This window comes from Dendrobates tinctorius, unplaced genomic scaffold (genome assembly GCF_039654945.1).
Source record: "Dendrobates tinctorius isolate UK_male_01 unplaced genomic scaffold, ASM3965494v1 ptg000056l, whole genome shotgun sequence".
NCBI classification, from domain to species: Eukaryota; Metazoa; Chordata; class Amphibia; order Anura; family Dendrobatidae; genus Dendrobates; species Dendrobates tinctorius.
In genome coordinates this window covers 22,337,559-22,361,570 of record NW_027361724.1, presented here as the reverse complement: position 1 = coordinate 22,361,570, position 24,012 = coordinate 22,337,559, and the positions used below count along the sequence as shown (strand labels likewise).

At 41.7% G+C, this 24,012-nt stretch overlaps 1 protein-coding gene across 4 annotated transcripts; it reads right to left on the bottom strand.

The window, feature by feature from the left end:
• Positions 1–1,475: 1,475 nt before the first annotated feature.
• On the bottom strand, positions 1,476–23,697 carry ACKR3 (atypical chemokine receptor 3). Of its 4 annotated transcripts, none has more exons than XM_073577593.1 (2): positions 23,488–23,697; positions 1,476–3,442 (listed from the first exon to the last, which is right to left on the bottom strand). In XM_073577593.1, coding segments are annotated over exons 1-2 (1,173 nt in total). In that variant the 5' UTR covers positions 23,490–23,697; the 3' UTR covers positions 1,476–2,271. The 4 variants fall into 4 exon arrangements, with proteins under 4 accessions (XP_073433694.1, XP_073433696.1, XP_073433695.1 ...); XM_073577595.1 differs by lacking the exon at positions 23,488–23,697 and adding an exon at positions 23,015–23,147; XM_073577594.1 differs by lacking the exon at positions 23,488–23,697 and adding an exon at positions 22,088–22,483.
• Positions 23,698–24,012: the final 315 nt, after the last annotated feature.

Genomic DNA, 24,012 nt, shown 5'->3' with positions numbered 1-24,012 from the left:
CACATGTATTATGTGTACACACTGTCATATTCCTGGCTCCTCACCGTCACTCCTGGAGGTTTTTTTTTCCTTTCCACAATTATTAGAGAGAAGACTAAATACATTCCCGAGAGGTCAATACAAGGTCACATAATAAATAAAAGTCAATATTAAAGAAGATAGTTACAATAATCTTACTACTGAATTAAAAAAATAAACAAAACAGAAAGTAGCAATTAAGATAAGACAAAATTTTCGTATTCAGAACAAAAATCTGCTCAACAATGTGTGATCGGCGTAAAAACATGCAACAAAGTCTGCTGGACATTGTATTGTATGCAAGTTTTTCTGTGTTCTTGACTTGAGACCTTAAAATATAGACGTTGTCTGTTTTTTCCAGTAAATATTAGACCAGTTGGGTTCTGACTGATTACCAATTGGAGTAGAAGTCAAGCCTATATTCATCATCTATATAAAATTCTATAAGGGGGGTTAAGGAGCAGCTGAATCTCTATTTTAACAACTGTAGGGGACCCTGAACCTATCCTGTCAGTAGAGGATACATTTTTTAATGCACCTTTGTGACACATTATTTTATCCATATTTAATGTAAAGATGGTGATCTAACATTTAGTAGAAATTCCCAGATGTTCAAAGGGCATAATTGCAAAAATTGAGAGAATAGCAATTTCACCCTTTGGGCAATTGGGTTTCTGCTAAATTAATTTAATCAGGAGATATAGCACGAGTCCTACATTGCCGGTTTCTGGTTGGGATATGAAAATCGACTCTTTGGCAAGAAATAGGACTATAACTAGTGCTACTGGTTGGAAGTAGCAATCCTAAAAGTCAATATTGGACCTTTAACGAGCCATGACTTAGGATAAAAGCCAAACCAGAATCTTAATTTGCAGACATCTGCTTAAGGGTGTTGCCCCTCCTCAGCACAAAGCACGAGATCAGAATTGGCTGTATAAGAGGACACTGATTGGCCATGCCGCTATTGATGCACAGTACATTTACAGTACACTGCTACCCACTTTTAATACAGTGATGGTGCCAAGTGAGTCTAGCAACCTCAGGAAAATATAAAATCCCAGAAGGCATGAAACTCTGATTTGGCGAGGCATCATGAAAAGTGCCAAAAAATGTAAAATATTCCAGAGCCAGGATCTACATTATCCAATAAAGGTGATTTGTTAGAATTTGATAAATGCCCCTTGTCCTGGGCACAATGCGGAGGGCATGCCATGTTTTCTCCCATTAAGCCTTGGATTTGCCGTTTTCAATCTTCCTACATCTCATCAGTACACTCCTTTTATCTCCTCTCTGGGCAACGTCTTACTAACTATTCTCTATAAGGGCTCTCATTTGTCTCGTCCATTACAAGCTCCATTTGAACCATTGCCCATTGGCTAGCAGAACAAGTTGTCCCATGGAGGCCAATTCTATTATATATTCTCGCAACACACCAAAATTCACACAGATGCAATGACTACTGTTTGTACAAAGCTTTAATGGTTAAAAAGAGCTTTTTTGTATTAACAAAAAACCACCAAAGGGAGATATAAAATACAGTAACAATTGCAATAGTCAATTCTCGAAAATATAGATAATACATATATGGATATTTATATATAAAGGTCTATTTGAATTTCAAATACAAAGAACTGCCAGATAAAATGGCTTTTTAAATACAATAAGCTATAGAAAAATATATATATATATATGCTTTACAAAAGATGTTTTATATTACATATATACAAAGGCGGTGGCTGACATCATTAACAGACTGGGTTTACCCTATGGGTATTAATCACCTCATTGTTGGGAAGTTGCCAGCTTGGAAATATTTGGCTTAAAGTCTTTTTTTACAGGAGTGTTGTGTCTCGTAGACACAGGAGGGGAGCAGGTTATACCATTTTATGGCCATTAAGTGATTAACATGCAGTGCCCTTTCTAATACAAAATTAGGTGAGACAGGAACAAATGTCAGTGCTCTTTAGTGCCATTTATAACCCTATTCAGAGTACAGTTCGGTGGCAGATGTTTGGAGACAAGCAGGCAAATCCCTGGTCACAGCTATTATGGCTGCACAGTCTTCGTTTGCTTGCGCTCTCTTGGTGATAGAAGTGTAGCTTGGTGAGATGCCAGCTTTATTAATTAAGCTGTACTTGTGTCCTGAAGACTTCTCTCATCTGCTGGCACCGGCAGGAATGTGAATGAGCTTGGTCCCAGATATTTCAGTCTGATTGAGACATCGAGACAGTCAGCTCAGTCTCTCATAATGTCTCATTTTGGGGTTTGCTCCACAGCTGAGTATTCTGCTTCAGAAACCTTAGACGAGTCAATGAGTTTGGTAAGGCCAGTTTTCGAAGAGTAACGAAAGATGAAAGCTTTCATGATCTCATAGCGGTAGTTTCGGTGAATAAGACTGTACAAGACCGGGTTGATGCAACAGTGAAGGAGTGAGTAGCACTGGGTGATATTAAGGCCGGCATATAGAAAATTGTCCAGTAAGCAGCTGAAAGGCAACAGGTGTAGGAAATAAAACACATCCAATAGCAGAAGAATATGGTAGGGCAACCAACACACCATAAATACTACTACATAAGAAACGATGAGCCTTCCACTGATTCTTCTCTCTTGATCCACAGCAGATGATGATGATGATGATGAGGAAGAGGAGGATAACGAAGATGAGGAAGATGACAAAGTCCATGCCAAGAGGCAATAGAAGACTGCAATGATTGCAAATGGGATGATGAAACCCAGTAAAATGTTTAGGATTTCCATTCCGAGTAACCACTCTTTGTATGTATGTTCTGGGTACATGAAGCGACAAAAAGTCTCATTATTAGCAGAAGACACAGTTTTTAAATAATATGTGTCAGGAAGAGAGACCGCAAAGGCCACTAGCCAAACAAGTACACAAACCAGCCGACGTATAATCTGTCTCCGGTGTTTACTAATGGTTCCACGTAGAGACACAGACAAATAGCGATCAACGCTCATGCAAGCCAGAAAGAAAATACTGCTAAAGAGATTGATGGAGAAGATCAGGTGGGTCACCTTGCAGGTCATCTCACCCATTGGCCACTGGTTATGCTGGACTAATGAAACAATCCATACAGGCAGGGTCAGAAGTACACAGAGGTCAGCCACAGCCAAATTGAAGATGTACAGGTGAGTTTCGTAGCCGGTAGTCTTAGACTGGAGATTTAGCCAAATGACTACAGAGTTGGCCAAAAGTCCTACAACGAAGATAAAGATGTGGACGATGGCTAGAGAGTATAGCAGGGCGCTCCTGTTCAGTGTATTAAGGCATGACACAGACTCCATGGTGATGCAGTCTCCAGAAGGACAAGTGTTGTTGAGATCGCTGACGTTGATGCCGTCCATGTAATCCATCACGGTGACAAAGTCTGCAGCATTCATTGGTGCAGATGGTGGAAAAAACAACCTGTTGATGAGACAACATGGTTAGCGTTTGACAGTAAGACCATGTATTATTACACAGTAATTTTTTTTTTTTTTTTTTTTTACATTTATATAAATTAAAAAGTAAACTAAGATTTACTAATTTAATCATGAAAAATATTTTTTTAAAAAAAAGTCTCTTGACACCATTGTCAATACAAGACCCATCTTGCTTAGACAGCAAGCGGCTAAAAAAATTGCAGCTGGAGGGGATGTTTACACAAGTCAGATTTACCAGCCCATTTTCTTACAATTCCTATAATCCCTGTCTCTAACAACTAACATGACAAGTTTCTGACAACAGCATTAAGTCCCAGACACTCAAAACCTACAAAAGCTTGACTAAACAGAAACAGAAAAATAGCAGGAAATCAGTGCAACAATGGCAGAATGTCAGCGAGATACAAAATAGTTGTGTGTTTTTTGCGCTAATCACAGACTAGCCACCAAATAATTATGCTTAGATTACAACGATGGAGGCAAAATATACTCAAAAGTCATCAAAAGGGTATTAAATTACAAAGTTGCAGTAGAATGGTCATAGTGCCACCTTTGTTAATTTCTGTTGTTACACTATTAATACAATATTTTAGAGTGGAGCTTAATTAGGTCTCAGCTAATAAAGAGGCCAATTCATAAAAGAATTTGTGCCTTTTTGGACTGATTTTCTCTTTTTGCTGCTTTTTTTTTTTTTGAGGGGGGACGAGTGGATACAGCTAACTTTAAAATGTTTTCACCTACGTTATCATTTATACTTTTTTTAGAAATTATTTTTTATATTCACAGTTAAAGTCTAAGAAAGGACCGTATCAAAACTCTAAAAATGGCAAAAAAACCATACATAAAGTAAAAAAAAAAACACTTTAAATCTGCAAAAAAATGCTTTATACGTTGTGTTCCGTTTGAGGATTTTGGCACAGAATAGGGCAGGTCAAAATGAAAAATGATGAATTGAGGTCAAAGTAGAAAAACATGTTGCACGCTATATTTGCACAGAAATGTTTTACCTTTTGTTATTTTATACCGCCCTCGCCACTTTTAGAAAGTAGGTGTAATCTGAGTGTAGTTAGCAATGCAAACAAGGTGTAAACCAGAATTGCAACTTTTTGTGCTTTTTTTTTCTCTAAAGTTGCAGCACACTACTGGGGTGGTTTGAAAGAATGGGTAACCAGAGGAAAACAAAAAAAGTGCCAAATTTATCAAGAATTGGGCGACAATGATAAATTTAAAGAAGATAACGACGCAAATCATGGAAATGCAATGACAAGAAAAACGTACGGTACTTTAAGAAAAAAAAGAATTCCCCTCATGACTCCCCCCCCCCCAATAATGTATCACGTTCTTGCCACAGGCGTAATAGGAAGTGGGATCTCCAGACACCGATAAATAGCTGCACACATTGAGAAATTTCAGTTGTCCTCATATTTTATACATGATAGCTATGGAGATCAAAGAAGTAGATAATGTGAAAAACAGATATTCTCCACCTCATTTGCGTGCCAGGATTTTATATTCGTCCCAGATAAATAAAACCAGCTAGAAAAATAGCTGCACAGCACGGTTACAGCAAAAAAGTGCAACTCAAACTTTCGGTACCCGAGTATGTGGAGCGCTAACTGTAGAATGCAGTCATTTTTTTGACCTTGTTCAAATAAGGTTTTTTTCTTTTTTTCCTTACCTTAATGGTATTTTACAATGGCCTAATGAGCAACCTCAAGGTGTCACAAGTGTTCAACACTTTGCAAATTGCAGCAGTCAAAGGATAACCACATGATTTAATGTGGGCTAATCCACAGCTTTTTTCATTGAATCATCAGGGGTTTATTTATTTTACTCACTTATATAGCGCCATTAGTTATCACAGTGCATTACTTACATCATCAACCCAATCTAGATTCCCTATCAGTATGTCTGGAGAGTGGGAGGACACTGGAGAACCCGGAGGAAACCCACAGAAACACGGGTAGAACATACAAACTCCTTGCAGATGTTGTCCTTAGTGGGATTTGAATCCAGGACTCCAGCGCTGCAAAGCAACAGTGCTAACCACTGAGCCACCGTGCTTCTTTTCCTCTTCCACCTATACCGCCATGTCCACCACTTCCTCCACCTGGGATTAGCATTTAATCTATTTCAGAAGTAGAATTTTCAGCAGAAGCACTACAAGTCGTTATAGAAATTTTCTGATGCGTGTGATAGGTTCTTTAGAAGGACGTAGATCTGGGGATTTATTCTGACGGACTATAGGCTGAACTGGATGGACAAATGTCTTTTTTCGGCCTTACTAACTATGTTACTATGTATCATACCCAGAGAACTGCAGAAATATATTCCGCAACACTCGCCAGTACGGTCACACAGCGATTTGTGACATTGAATAAAATGGTCATTTTAGTTGTTGATGTTGGTTAACACTCCTCAAAAACTCATGTAACAGTTTCGAGGACTCATATGACCAGGTGTAGTCAGGAGTCATTGAGGACTATCCTAGTTTTCACTCACTCGTGTACAATTTCCATGTGTTGAAAACATAGCATGTATTACATGGGACCATCTAAAGTACCCTAGCCTGATGGATTGTAAATGCTCAGTTTACACAATCTGCGCACACACTTTGATCTTTTGAATTTATTAAGATATGTATTAAGTAAATCGCTCAGAAAGAGGAGGACGTTATAATATTTAGTGTAGTTATTTAAAAATCCGCTCTTTAGTCTTGTAGTCTTCTGAAGACTACAAGACTTGGAAAAACACTTGTGGTATACAAGCAACAGGAAATCGGTCTAAAATGACATCAGATCTGCTTTTCTTTTTACACGTGCCCTTTGATGACTAAATGACCCTTAACCACATGTGCACAAGCTCCTGCCATCTTCCCCCTCCCCCTAATAGAGACGTGTAGCACAAGCTCAGCAAAAGTGTGAGGACAGCGGGTCCAGCAACTATCAATGGGTTCATGTCCGTAGGTATTAAAAGATGGGCAAGTGACAACTCGCAGGTTAGGACAGTGACCCAATATTCACTCTCTGATTCTGACATTGACCTTATTTTCTTAGTTACTGCTACATTTCACCAAAACAGTAAAACTGGGGATCCCAGAAGAAGAATTCCCTGCTTCTGTTGGACCTATGGAACAAGTTGGTGAAGCAATTTAAACATAAGTAAGCGTGATTATTTTTAAATTTTCACGAATATTAAAACTCCTAAAACTAATTTTTATTATTAACCTCATAGTGTTTTCTACAATACGAGTAGGCAAAACTTTTAAAGTTTAGATCTTTAACAAACTCTGCTAATTGGTTTTCCACCATGGATGCCCTCTGACACCATGCCCTGTGTGCCCAACGGATTAGGTCATTAAAAGGGGATATGGAGTCCGAAAATTGACAGATTAAGAGGCATCACCTCTCTGTACACATACAATGGTAATGGACCCTCCCAAACCTACATACACAATTGTCCATTAGGTTCAACAGCATGAAAGGAGATCCTTCTCATTAAAGGGCTTTCTAGTGAGGATTGAATAAAATATAGGTTAATCCCATTGAAACACTGTATGGCCGCCTACTCTAAGTGTTGTGTGTGTTTTTTTTAACTAAATCCTTTTATAGGTGTATATAGTGTAGTGTGTGTATTAATGCTGACGTCTCCAGGTCCCATCGCCGTATTGCCGTTCTTCTCAGTGATGTCACTGCTCTACGGGTCACGCTGCGTTCTGCGGAACCCAGGAACAGTTTTTGCAATGCAAGTCTATGGAGGGACAGTACGAGGCCATATAGGCCTACACTGTAAAAGAGACATACGGCTCATGCATAGAGTAATAGCCTGAAAAGCGGTGCTATCACCGAGAACAGGAGCAAAATGGTGCTGGATCACAGAAAAAGCGGCAGTGGTGAGTATAATACATGTATTATATATAGTGTATGTTTCATGGCAGGGCTTGTTCAAGAGAAGGCCTCATCTTGTGGCTTAAAAATGCTGCAGGTCAATACTGGCTGGAAGTCAATAGGAAATTAAGAACCACAGGACACAGATTTTTTGTGTGCATGTAACTGGAAAAGCACAGTATGTGTTAGGTATGTTGCTTTCTACAATTTGTTTTTCCTAAACACTTCCATTATTATTATTTTTTTAGTAAAAAAAAACAAAAAAACACATGGGTTAGGCCTAATTCAGGTCTCCGTGTGCTGTCTTTTCTGTATAGGTCATGTGTAAATGAGATGATTTATACCTCAGGTTTTTCACACCGACCACAGACTCCGGTACCAAAACACCATTAATAAAAAGGGGTTGTCCAGAACTGATATTAATGGCCTATCCATAGTAAAGGTAATGAATGAAAGTTGTGGCGGTCCGGCATCCAGCACCCCCCCACCCCCCCGAGCAGCTGAAAACTGCTTGGCACAACAGCTCCGTGCATTGTTTAGTGGTCACTGTCAAGTACTGCACCTTGTCTCCTACTCACTGCATGTCCATTGTTTGAAGGGGGCCCTGCTGGAGCAGTTCACAGATGACTTGTGGTTGGACTTGGTGTCGCACCCCACTGATCTCATGCTGATAGCCTATCCTATGGGTACCGTTACACTTAGGCTACTTTCACACTTGCGTTTTTTTGCGGCGCGTTTTTTGCACACACAAACGCATGAAAAAAACACATCATGCGTTTGTGTGCGTTTTTTTGCGGGTTTTGGTGCATTTTTTAAAAAAGCATGCTTTTTTTACGCATACGTGCGCATTACAATGCGCACATATGCGCACCCATAGACTTTGATGGGTGTTTTGCTGTAAAAAAAAAAACGCATTGCGTGCGCATGCGTTTTTTGGGGGCAAGTCAGACGCACAAAAAATTAAACAGGATGCATTTTGTGTGCCCGAGCTCACACTGCAGAAAAACGCATGCGTATACAAACGCATATGTATGCGCACATATGCGCACCCATGTTAAAGTATAGGGGAAAAACGCATGCCTTTTTTTGCGCTAAAAAGCAGCGCAAAAAAACGCAAGTGTGAAACCAGCCTTAGCGATGCACCAGCGATCCAGACAACGATATGACCCGGTCAGGATCGTTGGTGCATTGCTAAGTGGTCGCTAGTGAGCTGCCAAACAGGCAGATCTCACCAGCGACATAGCAGCGGTCGGCGGTCGCTACTTACCTCTCAGACGCAGCGATGAAGACATCCTCCCGCCCGCGTCCACGCGTCGCTCGTCGCCACAGCAGGAAGCTGATGACGAGAAACGGCCCAGGACGTTCTCGCGTGATCAGCGATAATCAGCGGGGGAGCCGGTCGGAGGCAAATATCACATGTAGCGATATCGCTAGCAATATCGCTGCTGTGTCACAAAACCAGTGACGTTATAGCGATATCGCTATGTGTAACGGGCCCTTAAGGCTACGTCATCTATATGTCAGTTCTGATCGACACTTTTTAGAAAAGCATAAAAGATTACAATAAAAACCCATGTAGAAACTCAAGACAAGTCACTACATGATTATTTTCCCCAAAAATAGAAATATAAAAATATAAAACAAAATAAAAGTGCAAAAGACCTAAAAACAGCGACCCCATGCTTATCACCATCAGTTTCATTTGTGGACACACATACATATAGAATTTACAGTTAGCTTATATGAAGTTACAATTATGGACGATTTCTAATTCACTTTTCAAGTACATTCATGACAAAACTACTCAAAATGCCTAGAAATTACAGGGACTATACAGAACAGCCTCTGTAATTAGGCATCTCGCTTCTCCTACTGGCGCACATATGTTTCACATGTGTTTTCATCATGAAACTAAAAAGGAATGTACAGGTTTTCATTACATATAAAGATACTGTAGAGGTCTGTACAGGGGAAAATCCTGATCAGAGTTTTAGAAAATTGAAATTTCCATTCTAAATACCAATTAGTCACCTTGGCTGAACTCAAAAATATAAGTGTTCCACAGACATCGCTTGGGTCACAAATCCATGTGTTTTTACAAGAAGGACTTATTCTTCTCATTCCTACAAAAGACCAAGCTAAAACTCAAATGGCAGAAGCACGGAAAGAGTCTACCAGAGGCCGCGTGGACACGGTCAGTATTTGGTCAGTTTTTCACATGAGTATTTGTAAGTCAAAACCAGGAGTGGAACAATCAGAGGAAAAGTGTAAAAGAAACACGTCACCACTTCTGTCTTTATTATCCTTCCCGATTTTGACTTACAAATACTGGAGGTAAAAAAACCCAACCCACCAAATACTCAACATGTGTACAGGGCCCTAGGCCTCAGACTATTTTTCTCCTCAAACGTATTCCATCTGTGGTTTTCAAGGATAAAAGTGGCATCTATTATAGTCTATGCGGCTGGTCACATTTTGTTATCTTATTGTTAACAGTGTCTGGAAAAAAAAACAAAACATACGGACATTTCCCGGGGTGTGTTTTATTTTTTTATTTTTTAAATCCGAGTCACATCTCCAAATCCCCCATACAATCCTAAGGGTCTGTGAAAGTCACGGACAGCACACAGATGCACCAGAGTGTAGGAAGAAGCTTTGCAATTTTTTTTTTTTGCCATGCAAGAAAATAACTGATGAAACACTGGTGGAAAACTAACACTGACCAAGATCTGCTAAAAATCTGATCCATTCTTTTTTCATGCACGCAAAAGCTGTATTATATAAAAGATGAAGCGATTTAAAATGGCTGTAAAATGATCACATTTTAATACATGTTTTATGGCGGCCAGTATTGATGTTATTTCACTGTAGAACCCGACACTGACTGAAGTTTGGTTTAGCAGAAATGCTTAGATCAGAATATTTTGCCTAGAATATGACCGAATTGGAGAGTGCATCCCAGGCTTATTGTGAGACGCTAGGACTCCATGTGCTACTATTGTACTCAGTGGAGCGCAAGGGCAGAATCGGTTTTAAACCCTGCGCAATAGTTAAAACCGGAACCCCAAATGCTAACACGTTTCACAACACAGAAATATTAGTATTGAATTTACACAAGCAGCACAATAGACTATATTGAAGTCATTTGGCTCTTGTTTATTGACCTCTTTACACCGGCTGACAAAGAATGATTGGCACAGAACGATCACTAATAAATCAATCTGTCCTCATACACATCATGTTATTAGCAGAAAATCTCCCGTTTACACCGGGAGATGTGCTGCCAAGAGCAATGATTTTTGTTCCACCATAAACAATCTAATCATTGATGGATGAGCAGCAATTTGCTAGTTCATTGGACGATTGCCAACATGTTTACACCTATGAACTCTCGTCTGACATTACACAAACTGTATGACAATGCATGACACACACACACACGTGTGTATAATCTATACACACACTATAGAGGATTTACCAGTGTGTCTTCTCCTGGACTACCGCAGGGTACAGGACTTTTGGTCACATGACTAATGTCAGTTTCTGCTTGTAACTGCTGGGGGTTCTTACGGGGATTAGAATCCTGGATAATTACCCAGTTTCTCCCCCCACGCCAGCCCTGTGCAATGGCAATGCTTCTAGGGGCCAATATATAGATAATATAGAACCAGATTCATTAGGACTGGCGTTCTGCAAGCCAGTCTTAATAAAGGGGCTCGCTGGAGTAATATACGCCCATTATGCAGTTTACACTATGTAAGAAATTAGTTACATTTTACAACTGGCATTCATCACTGCCGGAAATGTTATTCCAATACATTTCTGGCATATAACACCAGTAAAGGTTGATAAACTTGTTGGGTGAGCTTGGCCATTCGCCGCCTCTATTGTTGAGCGCAAGTGCTTGTTACTCAAGTTTAACTATGGTCAGGGTCGGATTGGCCATTTGGCAAATGCCAGAAGGGCCTGTCTGGTTGTGGGCTGCCTTGTCTGCTATGTTGTTAGCAGAATCGGTGTTCTAAAGACATCCATACTGTTAAGAGTTGTGATGGAGCACAAAGTTGCTGGCTCAGTACCTTACCCCAGCAGGCCACAGGTATCATTACAAATATTGGTCTTGTAGTAAATCTTGCTTTCCTCCATCCAGGGTAATATTAGTAATTTATCCCATCTGGGGATGGGGACTGCATGGGCCTGTGTGATTTCAAATGCCAGGGCTGAATTTCAGTCCCAGTCCGCACCTGCCTATGGTGCTTGGGTATGCACAGAGCATCGCGGGTGCTCGAATGACATGTTCCAGTCCCAGCGGCCGCATGTTTCACGGTTGTTAGGCAACCTCCGCATCTTTTGTGGCTAACAGCTGCGAAACATAGGGACTGGAACATGTCATTCGAGCACCCGCCATACTCTGTGCATACCTGAACACCATAGGCAAACTCAAGTAACAAGCACTGGCACTAGTCACTAGCTGCCGCTGCTCAGTCCACTTTGGCAAAGCTGGCCAGAGTGGACGTAAAAACTCCCAAAGTAGCTGCAAAAATTCTGGTGCAAACACCTTGGTAAATTGAGCCCAAAGGGTTTAAAGAAAATGCTATCAGTTTATTCAAAAACAGAATTTTTTAACAACTTGATTTTAAAAGAGGGAAAACCTCCGCAAGAAAATCAATTAAGAATGGTAAGTATCGCGGTTACTAATAGCCAGAAGATATGCACTGCCATGTTTTCCCAACTAATGGTATATACATTTACTTCTCTTCAGGCAAAAAACAACATATGGGATTGGGAGGAGTAAACTGCATGGTTCAGAAAGGTTAAAAGCAAAGGCCACATTTTCACACCACTCTTCAAAGTCTCTTACCTACCAGGCTGCCTGCTGGTATGGCTTTACAAAAGGTGACTGTGGCAAACCTAGCAGCTCCTCATGTGCCCTCACCGTCAGGGGGCCTTCCTATCTGTGCATCGTGAGGCCAAGAAGCTGCGATTAGATGGGTGTGATTATTCAATGCCTTGGTTTCTCAGTCCCATCTTCTATCTCAGCAGTGATGTTTTCAGTGACCCCTAAAAACGCGACTTTACGGCTGATCTCAGATACTGACAACCTATTCTTATAGAACAGGATGTCGGTTACAAGAATGTGGAAGTTTCAGTTCCTGAAAATATCCTCTCAGTAATTATATAACGAGCCGCCTCGCTTATATAGTCAGGTGAAACCATGGGTATAACAACTCCGTACGATGGAACCGGCTGTCCACAGGGATAATACAAATCAGCAAGCATTACATACCATACAGAATAGAGATGGAAACATTTATTCGAGTGGAATTAAACTCAAATTTTAGAAGAATCCACATTCTCGAGAATACAGTTTTTTTTGTAATTCAAGCCACTTTTTTATATATCATAATCTGTATAGAAAATAGAAATCTTGCAATTTTTCTCACTAGCTGGAATCGCCCAATAAATACTGGCGGGCTTGGACTGGCCAACAGGAGATCAGGAGAATCCTCTGGTGGGCCACCACCCTCTTATATGAGCAGTACTTGGTACTATATGCTTGAATCATTATGTACAGACAAAGGCAGCATCTTATTCATTTAGGAATCTACCCAGTTCATTGTTATATAAATGTGTGACTGAGGATAATGTCACATTTGCATGTAGCTGAAAAGTGTGGCCCTGGAGTTGGTTACTGGTGGGCACCCCAGTCTGACATGGAATACTGGCCACAATGGTCAGACTCTGACCCTAGGTTTTGTATTAACACTTCTAATGAGCATGTGCTAAGGACACTGTGAAGAAGGGGGAGAGGGTAGGTCGGCTGTGACCTTGCCCATCGTGATTGGTGGATCTTTTGCTATCAGAGATGTTACCTGACATTGTAAGCCTACCCCTGAGGACACAGAGCCTTGTTGAAAACTTTTCCTGAAATGACAGGAAGGACAAGTCTAAAAATGTCCCAATGGCCATTGTGAAAATTGAAAGATTACAATTTAAAAAAAATAAAATAAAGGACTGATATGAAATAACACATTGCCAATTATTTTTTTTTAAAGCAGACTTAAAGAATAGGTCATTTCCTGGTGATGGTAGATTCCCTTAAATCTAATAGCTAACTTTCCCCTTAGAAAGTTAGCTATTAGCTCCAGTAAGTCATGGATCAGTTTATTAGTGGAAATCCGTGCTTGAAGCTCCATATAGAACTTCAGAGCAGGTGATCCACCATCCAATTCTCAGAGAAGACCAATTCAAAATGATTGCAATACTGAACTATGTAAATACACTACATGTCTAGTGTGATTTTGTGAATAAGGTAAACTCATCGTACAGTACTATAGCATGCACCATATATAACATGGTTATTAGGAGTCGGAATGTCCCAAGATATTGGTGTTAACCCAAGATTTCGACACACATTAGATGGCTGAGCGATTGTTTGGATGAGTTATCGCTCCCAACTGCTCCATACGAATTCTCAGCTTGGCCGAGTGTGCCCGTGTTCTATGAAAGCCATTGTCAGACTGCACTGACACCAGCTTATTTAATTTAGAACAGAATCGTCCATGAAAAACCCTTCTCTACCCCAACATCACCAGATGGGGGAGAGTTTGGAGACCCCCCCATTACACATTACTGTCAGACAATACCACGTTTATCGGTGGTTTCAGTCAAATGTTTTTGGGGACATTTATTGAGTAAAATCTGTAAGAGTTGACATGATTTCCACAATAGCAAATTTTTCAAAAATGTACACAGTTTTGAAAGATGTGAAGAGAAAATGGTGTGATCAATCTTATTAAATGAATACTAGGCTTTGGTGCAAGAAACCAAGTCACTAGAACAGGTATCCCAATCTCCACGCCTCCTCACTGCACAACAGCCAAGTGGCAACTTTCTGTTGGCCCCAGAAAGATTTGAGCTGCAGTGAGAATGAAGAGGGAGCCATGGACCCCACTATAGAGATTGTGATGGTCATATATAGTCGTCACATATTTATTACATATCCTGTGAATAACTGATTGCTATTTTTTTTCCATGGATGAACGCTTTTAAGGGTAGGAGCACACAACCAACCAATTATGCTGCTCAGAGTTTGACCAGTTATTCTCGGAAAAGTTTCTCCCAACTTTTTCATTATGTCAGCTCACGAACATCAGACGGCACTCAGATATCATCCTAGTGCAGTCCGAATTTTCCATGGACTCAGTCTGGCATTGTCGATTATGATCAGACATCACAGATGTTTTCCTCAGACCGCTTGGTCAGAGAAGAAAAAAAATAAAAAAAAAGGAACATGGGTACAAATACTATCCGCAAAACCATGGAATTCACTTGTCCGATATAATTGGTTGTCTGTATTCAGCATTACATGACTGTTCCATTTCAAAAGTCAAAGATAGAACATCTTATCCTTGGCATTAGGTTTACGAGCCAGATTTCTACTCTAGTTCTTAAAGGAAGAAAACCCAAACATCTGAACACAAACCAATGGTAAACACCAGAACTCCAAGTTTTAATCACCTGGTCACATGTGCCTTCACTGACAAAAAGGATTTGTATTCAGGTTACCAGCTTCTCTTGTAACTTAACTCTCTGTATTTCAGGACAATGCGGTCAGGATTATGATTGGTTTGGGGACAATAGAAATCTGATCTGGGAGAACCAGGTAGGTATGATCAAATTGTGCAAGTTACCTTCAAAAGAGGTCCAGAGAAACAGGTTTATCCAAATTAGATTAAGTGAAGGTTAGGGTATTGTCAGATTATAGACTTCCTGACAAGCACAATGGATCATGGGAATTTATCACAGTAGGGAACACTCACTATTTTGGCTAAGTGGATTTTTAATTTCTTTGTGCAGAGGCAGGGGGTATGTTTTCCCTCTTGTATGTTTTCCCTCAAGGCCAAAGTCCTGAATTTGTCAAAGAGTCACCTGAAAAAGAATAGGAGATTCAGGAACAAACATTGTTTAAATGGGATAGTTCAGAATACAAATTCATTTTCATTCAAACTATCTAAACATTTAATGCCATAATCTAAATTATCTTCGATTATACTTTAATCAAAAATTTCCAATTTTTCCCTAACTACACCATCTAATTGCTTTTTCCCCATACTTCCTTTTACACAATGCTTCATTTTAGTATTCCAGTGCATTTTGGGATATCCAAATGATGTGTCAGAGGGTAGTCATGGCTGCGGCCTCTGTCCCCTCCCTCAAATGAAGTGTAAGTGACCTTCATTTCAGGTCCTGGGCTAGTCCCTGCGCGATGTGCACAAAGACAGTGCTCTCTCACCTGCTCAGTTCAGTAGTAACGAGCCATCAGAATAACTGGCGTGCAAAGACCAGTGCAGCGTTTTCTGAAAATATGCATTGACAGTGAACTCTTGGTGTCTCATTATACTGCTGATAAAAGATGGCGAGAAAGCGCACTGTCATTGTGCTCATCATTCTGGGACTAGCCCAGTCCCTCAAAGGTCAATGATAATGCTTCATTTCAGCTAGGGGCAAGGGCTGAGGCAATGATTGCAGACTCTGTTCTCTGAAGACGCTTCGTATGAATATTCCAGCTTGCTATTGAAGCGCCTAACAAATATAAAAAGACATCCCAATCTGAGTTACTCTTTAACTGAAAAACAAAATGTGTGACATGGTTTAATGCATCTAAAGAGTCAAGAATATGACAAAAACATCAATGTGTTCGCCAACTGGCATGAGCCATTCTCTGTAAAGCATATTTGCTTAAAACAGTAAATCTCATTGTCTAGGGCAGGGGTGGGGAATCTTTTTTCTGCCAAGGGCCATTTGGATATTTATACCATCCTTCGGAGGCCGTACAAACTCCGCCCACAAAGTACATCCTGACTCTGGCACTGGTTTCCTGACTTAATCTTTCATTGCATGCCCTTCAATGTTCAGTAGTGAACACTGCGTGTGTGTGCTAACAGAGCAAGAAGAAATTAATGAGCTTGTGGCAATCAAAATACAGCTCCCTGCCCAAGAATGTGGTCCCTGAGAATCTGCTCGGGGGCCTGATAAAAGGTCATCGAGGGCCGTAAATGGCCCTGGGCCTGAGGTTCCCCACCCCTGGTCTAGGGGATCAAATTTTAGATTAATAATATGAAGATGAAAAATTACTCATCTTCATCTCATCGACGTCTCACTTTGGAAAACACTACTAAAGAGGTCATCATTGGCCCAAAAAGTATAGTTTATGTTCTGCCCAATGACAAATGTCATGTCAACCCACCAATACTGATAGGTTCAATCACTGTCTAGTTCACATTTGCGGATGGAGGGCTGCGGACTTCCTCCGTGAAGCCTCGCCCCCCGCCTCCTCCAGTTAGCTCGTGCCTACCCCATCTTTAACATTGGGTACGCAGGCCATGCCGAAGTATGTATATGCCGCCGCATGCGTTGTTTTGATGATGCGGCGCCCGCATAAAATTCCAACATGATGTGTTCTGCGGGGGTCACCGCACTATCAAAACGACGCATGCAGTGAAGCATGAAGCCGCATGCAGAAATAGGCGGAGCTAGCCGGAAGAGGCACGGCGGGGGCGGGCTTCACGGAGGAAGTCTGCAGCCCTCTGTCTGCAAGTGTGAAACCAGCCTAATGTGTATGGGTGAGCCAGCCAACGGACCATTGTGAGGGATGTCAATTGGACAAGACCAATCTCAGACTGCCGATCGCTTGGATTCATGGAGATAAGCCGTTGGCTGGCCAACATGTCAGTCCGCAGCTTTTTCAGAGAGAACACAAGAGCGCTCGGCCGAATGAGTGATCGGGTGTATGGGAGTATCGTCCGAGATGGCTGTCGGCCTAATGATAGGTTGAGGCATCATTCAGCCAACAGCCATCTAACGTATATGGCTGGCTTTAGGCAGTTGCCTGACAGCACTATTCCTCCCCATACACAAGTACTGAGTGTGCACATGTGCTCAATGGGAAGTGGGTGGTAAATTGCTGAAAGAACCCCGGTGGCAGGTTATATTCCCGGAAACCAAAAAAGGATCGAGTGTTGAGTTTCAGTGTGCCTGATCCTACTCTATTGTATCTCTCAGGAAAAGAAGGACTCCATGCACAAGATATGTCACCAAACCTGCCTATTCTTTAATGCACATGAACTGGAGGCAGCAATGAGCTGGGGTAGATCAGTTGCTCGGCGCACGCTGCTGAACATCGCCACTGCAAGTGTTGGTTGCTAGGCAGTGTATTCCTAGCAACCAAGTGTCAGACAAGGTCAAAGCTGGATGGACACCATGCTGACAGCAAGTATAAAAGAGAAAGTTGCCAGGAGCGAAGTCCTACAATTCTTCATATATGTTTATTTGTGATACTGATCTGATTCTTTTACAACTAACCTGGGTGAAGAACATCTGTAAAGTCCAACAAAGAGGGAAAGACAGACATGCGGAGAATATTGCACTAGAATACAATAATAAACACAAGCGCACCAACGTATATGTGAACAGTGAGCATTTACGATCCTTGTCAATTTTTTTTTTTTGCATTTGTTGCTTCACAACATGAATTCCCAGTGACAAACCTTTACAAAGCTGAAATGACTATGTAGGCTCTGATAGGAAACAGAACTATGGAAAAATCTCACATCTAGGGGCATTATTAGTTATAACCAACGGTGTAATTATCACGGGCGCAGAGCGTAATTATCGGGGTCGCAGAGAGCACAATTGTGACCAGGCTTGTGAAAGAGGGGGGCCTGCCAACACCAGCGCCAGTTTCATCTGGATGTTCATCTTCAGACACATATTCAGTTGAAGTGTATTGCAGCGCAGAGACCCGCCGGCTCCCTGCGCTGCAACACAAGCTACCGGCCAGCAGACATTCGCTTGCAATTGACATCATTTGCTGCAGACGTCAGCTGCCGGATATCGAGGAGCAATGGTAAAAATAATAGTCTGTTTCTTTTGAAAATGTGCTGAAGATGAACAGAAGGAGCCACGGATGTTATTATTATATCAAGGATGGGCATTATTGCTGGAAGGGCCCAGGATGGGGGACATTACACCGGGAAGGGGCATTACACCAGGAAGGGGCATTATTGCTGGAAGGGCCCAAGATGGGGGACATTATACCAGGAAGGGGCATTGTTACAGAAAGCACCAATAATGGCGGACATTACATGGGGGGCAAATACACATATCTTCATAATATCTAGACTGTTACAAGGGTCCACATATCCGACCAAAATCCAGGTGGGGGTCCAGGTACAAGTTTTGTACCGTGCCCATCGGACTCTAGTTACACCACTGGATATGAACAGGAGTAAAAAAGATAAACTACAAATTACATTTGTTTACACAAAGAAAAACAGAACCAAATTTCTACCTTGATAATGTTCCTGTATTTCCCTGACACAGTTCCAATCCTTCACTTAATCTCACTTCCACAGAGCTGACGCATTCTGAAATGTCAGAATATGCCCTTTAGAAATGATCCTCCCCGAAACTGGGGTAATAAGGCACCCTGGAGAGCTCTTTATTCCATCCACCTCATAGAAACCCAGCAGCTATTGTGTGTGGTGTCCCCTGCTGTCTCGCTCTCTCACTCCCTCTCATTTCTTTCCCTTTTTCATCAGCTTAGATTCCTGACTCTCCCCTTTCACATTCCTCATTCGTGTTATTTTATTTCAGAATTTTAAAAGACAAACTCCCATCTCCTTTCTCATTTCTCATAATTCTTTGTGCTCTCTTGAAGTTTTGAAATTGGTCTTGTCGGAATGACCTGAAGATTCCCTTCGACTGCATATTCACCACAGGCTTACACAGTCCACGAAGCTTAGTCGTAGAACTTCGGAGATGATATTTTTAGGATACTTTGTCTTTTCCGATTACATTTTTTTAACAGGATGAAGTGAGTGATAATTCCAAAATCTACGGCACTTTGAGCAATCACATTGCACCATGTTTAAGGTAAATAGTAAAACTAACAATTAATAGGGTGCACACTCCAATATAGCTGATATAACAGATACAACACAGTAGTCATCCCTCTATAACAGGTGAACTGTTAAAATGGCATTATATGATGTTTTATTTCCCTTACGTCCCCTCTTTGATAATATGACCCAAGATATGATCCACTATCTCATGGTGCTGGGGACTCAATAAGAAGAGATCTCTACCTACTAATGATACCTGGTGGAAGGACATGCGCTGCACCTCGCATCATTCTCAATGGTGGATTCTTTCACTATTTTATCCAAGTCTGGTTATTTCAGGTCACCTAATTGTCTCTACCTGGAAAATTCCCATCAGCACAATATCTGTATCATGCGCTATGCACAGTATAGATGATTTCAGATGTGTTAGTAATCCCAGAGCAATGGAAATCTTTCTACTTGCCAAACCACTTGCAGGTTGTCTTGTCAGCACCTTGGTTCCACAAGCCTTCGTTACATTCCAAGTCAAACACTCTGTTGGCCCACTTTTCTTTCTGGGATTAAATGACAAGAGATACGTGCTCTGAAGTATGACAGAAGCACATCCCTCCCTCCATTACCTGTGCAAATGTTTAGGAGCACTCAGACAATGGATTTATCCTTCTCCATTAACTCTTTCATTGCCCCCTCCATTACCTGTGCAAATGTTTAGGAAACACTCAAGACAACCCATTCATCCCTTTAACTCGTTATTTGCCAAGGTAACCAAGACCACAGTGTAAATATGGTTCGCAAAGGTAAAACCCTTACAAGTCATAAAGTAACCTTACCACGTTTGTGCCATCACACACCAATGTATACGGTGACACTTAGAAGTCCAGGATATAGGCTATGGTCACATGTCCAGTAATCATCCTTTAGAACTGATCCAGCAGCAATAGATTAACTAAAAGTGGTGCAGACAACTTTGTCCTGATGTCAACCAGATCCGTTTTTCTTTTTTTTTTTAAAACATTGAAGTGCATGGAAAACCGATCCATTAAATAGCCCCCCCCCCCCCCAAATTTCTTCCGTTTGGGAATAATCCAATAAGCAAGGAATGCTTTTCAAATAAACAAAAACGGATTCTCCATACGCTACAATATTAGAAAAACAGATCCAAGATGAAATCTGTTATTTTCAGACAATTAATCCAAAAAGTGGAGTTTGCACAACTTTGTCAACGGAGAGCTGATGGATCCATCCTAAAAGGATGATTACTTGACATGTGAACGTATCCCTAGTCAACAATTGGTCCAAGTATTTGATCACTAAGTGGAGAATGATTCTAAAAGTAGTCGGCTCTGGGAAATGTCAATCTACATCTTTATGCACTTCCAATTAAAAAAACAAACAACAACAAAAAAAAAAACAAAACACTTTAGAAACTTTGCAATTCTACAATAATAAAAGTTTCATGCCTTTTATAGTAAACGATGCTTAGCAAAAATGTACCTTATGTATGTGGGCAGCTTTAGTTTGATAGAAATTAATGAGATTCATTCACCAACATGATTTTTTAGTATCAAACAAAATTGATGGAGTTGCCATAATATTTTTAAACGCATCATGATTTACCATGAACACCAGTGAAGTTTTATTAGTAGTACTTACCTATAACACACTATATATATATATATATATATTATCATACTGGAAGAAGATGAACAAAAGAAACAACTAAAAGCATATTCAAGCACCACATCACATCCAATAATATAAGCATATAGGGGGCGATTCACATTATTTTCAAACTATTCATGAAAAGAATATATAATAGTAAATATAATATAATATACACACACTAAACACCATTAGTAAAAGTTTGAAGCAGAATTCCAAGCCTCCAGGCAGGGTGCACATGCCCCATTAGGTGCCCATATAAGTACCCAGGATCATCAAGTGACCATGAAAGTGACAGCATCTGCTGAAGAAACATTGATAGAAGTGTGTCCATATGTGAGAGCATCGGTGGCCATGATCAGGGACCTTTAGCTCTATATGTAACCTCTGTGCAATTTTACATATCACAGAAGAAAAAAGATACATTGTATGCAATGATAATTACTGCTAATGTAAAACCAATTTACACCACAACAAAGTGTGAAAACCACTCAAAGTAATAGGGAGCAGCAGTGTGAGGAGGAGAGGACAGAAAACAAAGAGCAGGGGATTGGGAGGGCATGGTGTGCATCTCTAGGGTCTCTTCTTCTAGAGGCTGGACACAGGCAGGGCAGTCTGGGGAGTCGGATTTGTGGCCATTATTGTTGTCCAAAGTTCAAGCTGGGAGCACAAAAGGTAAAGAGCGAGTCCCAGAGCAAAGTGGCTCTCACAATGGGCACAGGGTGATGGAGGTGACCATGGGTGATGGAGGTGACCATGGGTGATGCCCACAAAGTGTCAGCGGAGTCCGGGTGACACAGGCAGCTCAGGAGCAAGGATCACTAACCAGAAGCCAAGGGGTCAATCCTACAACTGACAGGGGAAGGTGAAAGTGGAGATTTCAGGGGATAAAAAGAACAAGATTGCAGCAAATATCTAGGCTTGTCCTATGCTGTGAAATACAGACGTCTACAAGGCTGTCAGGAGAATGACAAGTGTGCAGCTAGAGAGGACAGCTCCCACCACGGGCTGCAGACAGATAGAGGATTACGGCCGCAGAGGATCAGCCAGGTGACATCGGATCCTATGTTCGATCGCTACAAATTATATTAAACAAAAAAATAAAGTTTCCGTGCCGTCCGGTCCATGCAGCAGGAGAGAGGCGCTGTGCCAGGTTATTGGGTGCTGGCCCCTTACCTGCTCCCGGGCTGGAGGGCGCACACCGCAGCGGTCACTTGGCTCGGGAGGTTTGGAGTTCGCCGCTTGTTCCACCTCTTTATATAAGATAGAGGCGGTGCGCCGCTAGGGGGCGCTCTGCCGGGGGGAGGTGAGGGCCGTGGCTGGCACACTGCGCGGAGTCCAGTGACTACAGGAGTGTGAGCGGAGCTGCTGAAGTTCACGGGTCCATGCGGAGAGGAGAGGGGCACGAGGGACAGTCCCCGGATAGAACGCTCAATATTACTCCATACGATAACAAGTTTTAGGGATTTTTTTCTCTATGATGACATTCAGGTCTGATGACAGCAACTCTTCCATATAATTCCCAGATGCACCACCAGTCTCCTCCTCTACTGAAGGAACCTCTCCCAGCTTTCCCAGGTACACCACCCAACTTGTCAGATTTGTTTGGCTTATGTAGCTTTCTCTAGCTCTCCAATGTATATCACCCAGCTTTCCTGAGCCAATGCAGCCTCCCCCAGATCCAACACCCAGCTTTCCTGAGTCCTTTGCTAATGCAGATTTTACAGCAGTTCCCAGTTCTCCTTTCAATCAACCTTCCCCCAGATTTTCATGTCATTAACTGATAGGCTCTTCCAGCTTTCCCAGGTATCCACTACCCAGCTTTCCCAGGTATCCACTACCCAGCTTTCCCAGGTATCCACTACCAAGCTTTCCCAAGTCCTTGGCTTGTGCTCTTTCCTCAGCTTTCTGGATCTATTCATCTTTGTCTGGCCAACCAACCAACTTTTCTAAGTTTTCGAGTAAAGCAACCTTTCCTAGATTTCTCAGGTACATCACTCAGCTTTCCCAGAGTCCTTAACTGATGCCTTCTCTGCTGAAGCAACCTCTCCCAGCTACACCACCCAACTTTTCAGTCTTGTGCAGCCTTCAAAGATACATTACCCAGTTTTCTTGATTCTTTGTAGCTTTCCCAGGTCCAACACCAAGCTTTACTGAGGCCTTTGCCAATGCAGACTTTCCAGCTTTCCCAGGTGCATCATCTAGTTTATCCAAGTTCTCAGCTGAGACAACCTTCCCTAGATTTCCCTGATGCAGCCGTCTACAGTTTTCCCAGGTCCACCACCCTGCTTTCCCGAGTCCTCCGCTGAAGCAACTTCTCCCAGCGTTCCCCAGATGCATAACCTGACTTTTCAGTCTTGTGCAGCCTTCCCCAACTTGCCAACTTGCATAACCCTGTCTTTTTTTTTTTATGTAGCTTTCCCAAGTTAATTGCTAAAATAACCATCTCTAATTTCCCAGGTCCACCACCCTGCTTTCCTTAGAACTCCACTGGGGCATTCCTACATTTTTCTGGTTCACCACCCAACTTTCCCCAAGTTCTTCCTTCAGTACGCTGTAATTCTTGATAAACTTACATTGAACTTGTGTATAGTTGTATAAAGCTTTCCTGTGATTATGGCCTCTGTTGGAAATGTACATGTGATAATGACACATCTATAGGGGGAATTCACTGCACAGGACTCCATGAAGAGACAGGCGAGGTGACACAGGGCGGTACAGTCTCTGAATACACGAGGTTAGGTAGTTTTAGGGATTTTTTTTTTGTTGCCTTTCAATAGTAAGATATTCAGTGATGTGCGGTCAGATTCCAGCAACCCTCTGACATTTCAGGCTGTACCATCAACCTCCTCTACTGAAGCACCCTTCCCTGCTGCACTCCCTAATTTTCTCAGGTTTATCACCAAGTTATCAGACCTGCAGCCAACCCCAGCTTTCCCAGATCCACCACCCAATTTTACAGCGTTCCCTGATGACCTGATGATTCCACCATTCCCAGGTGCACCACCCCACTTTACAGAGTCCTCTGATGATTCCACCATTCCTAGGTGCACCACTCAATTTTAGGCTATGTGCACATGTAGTTTTAGGTGCTGCGGATT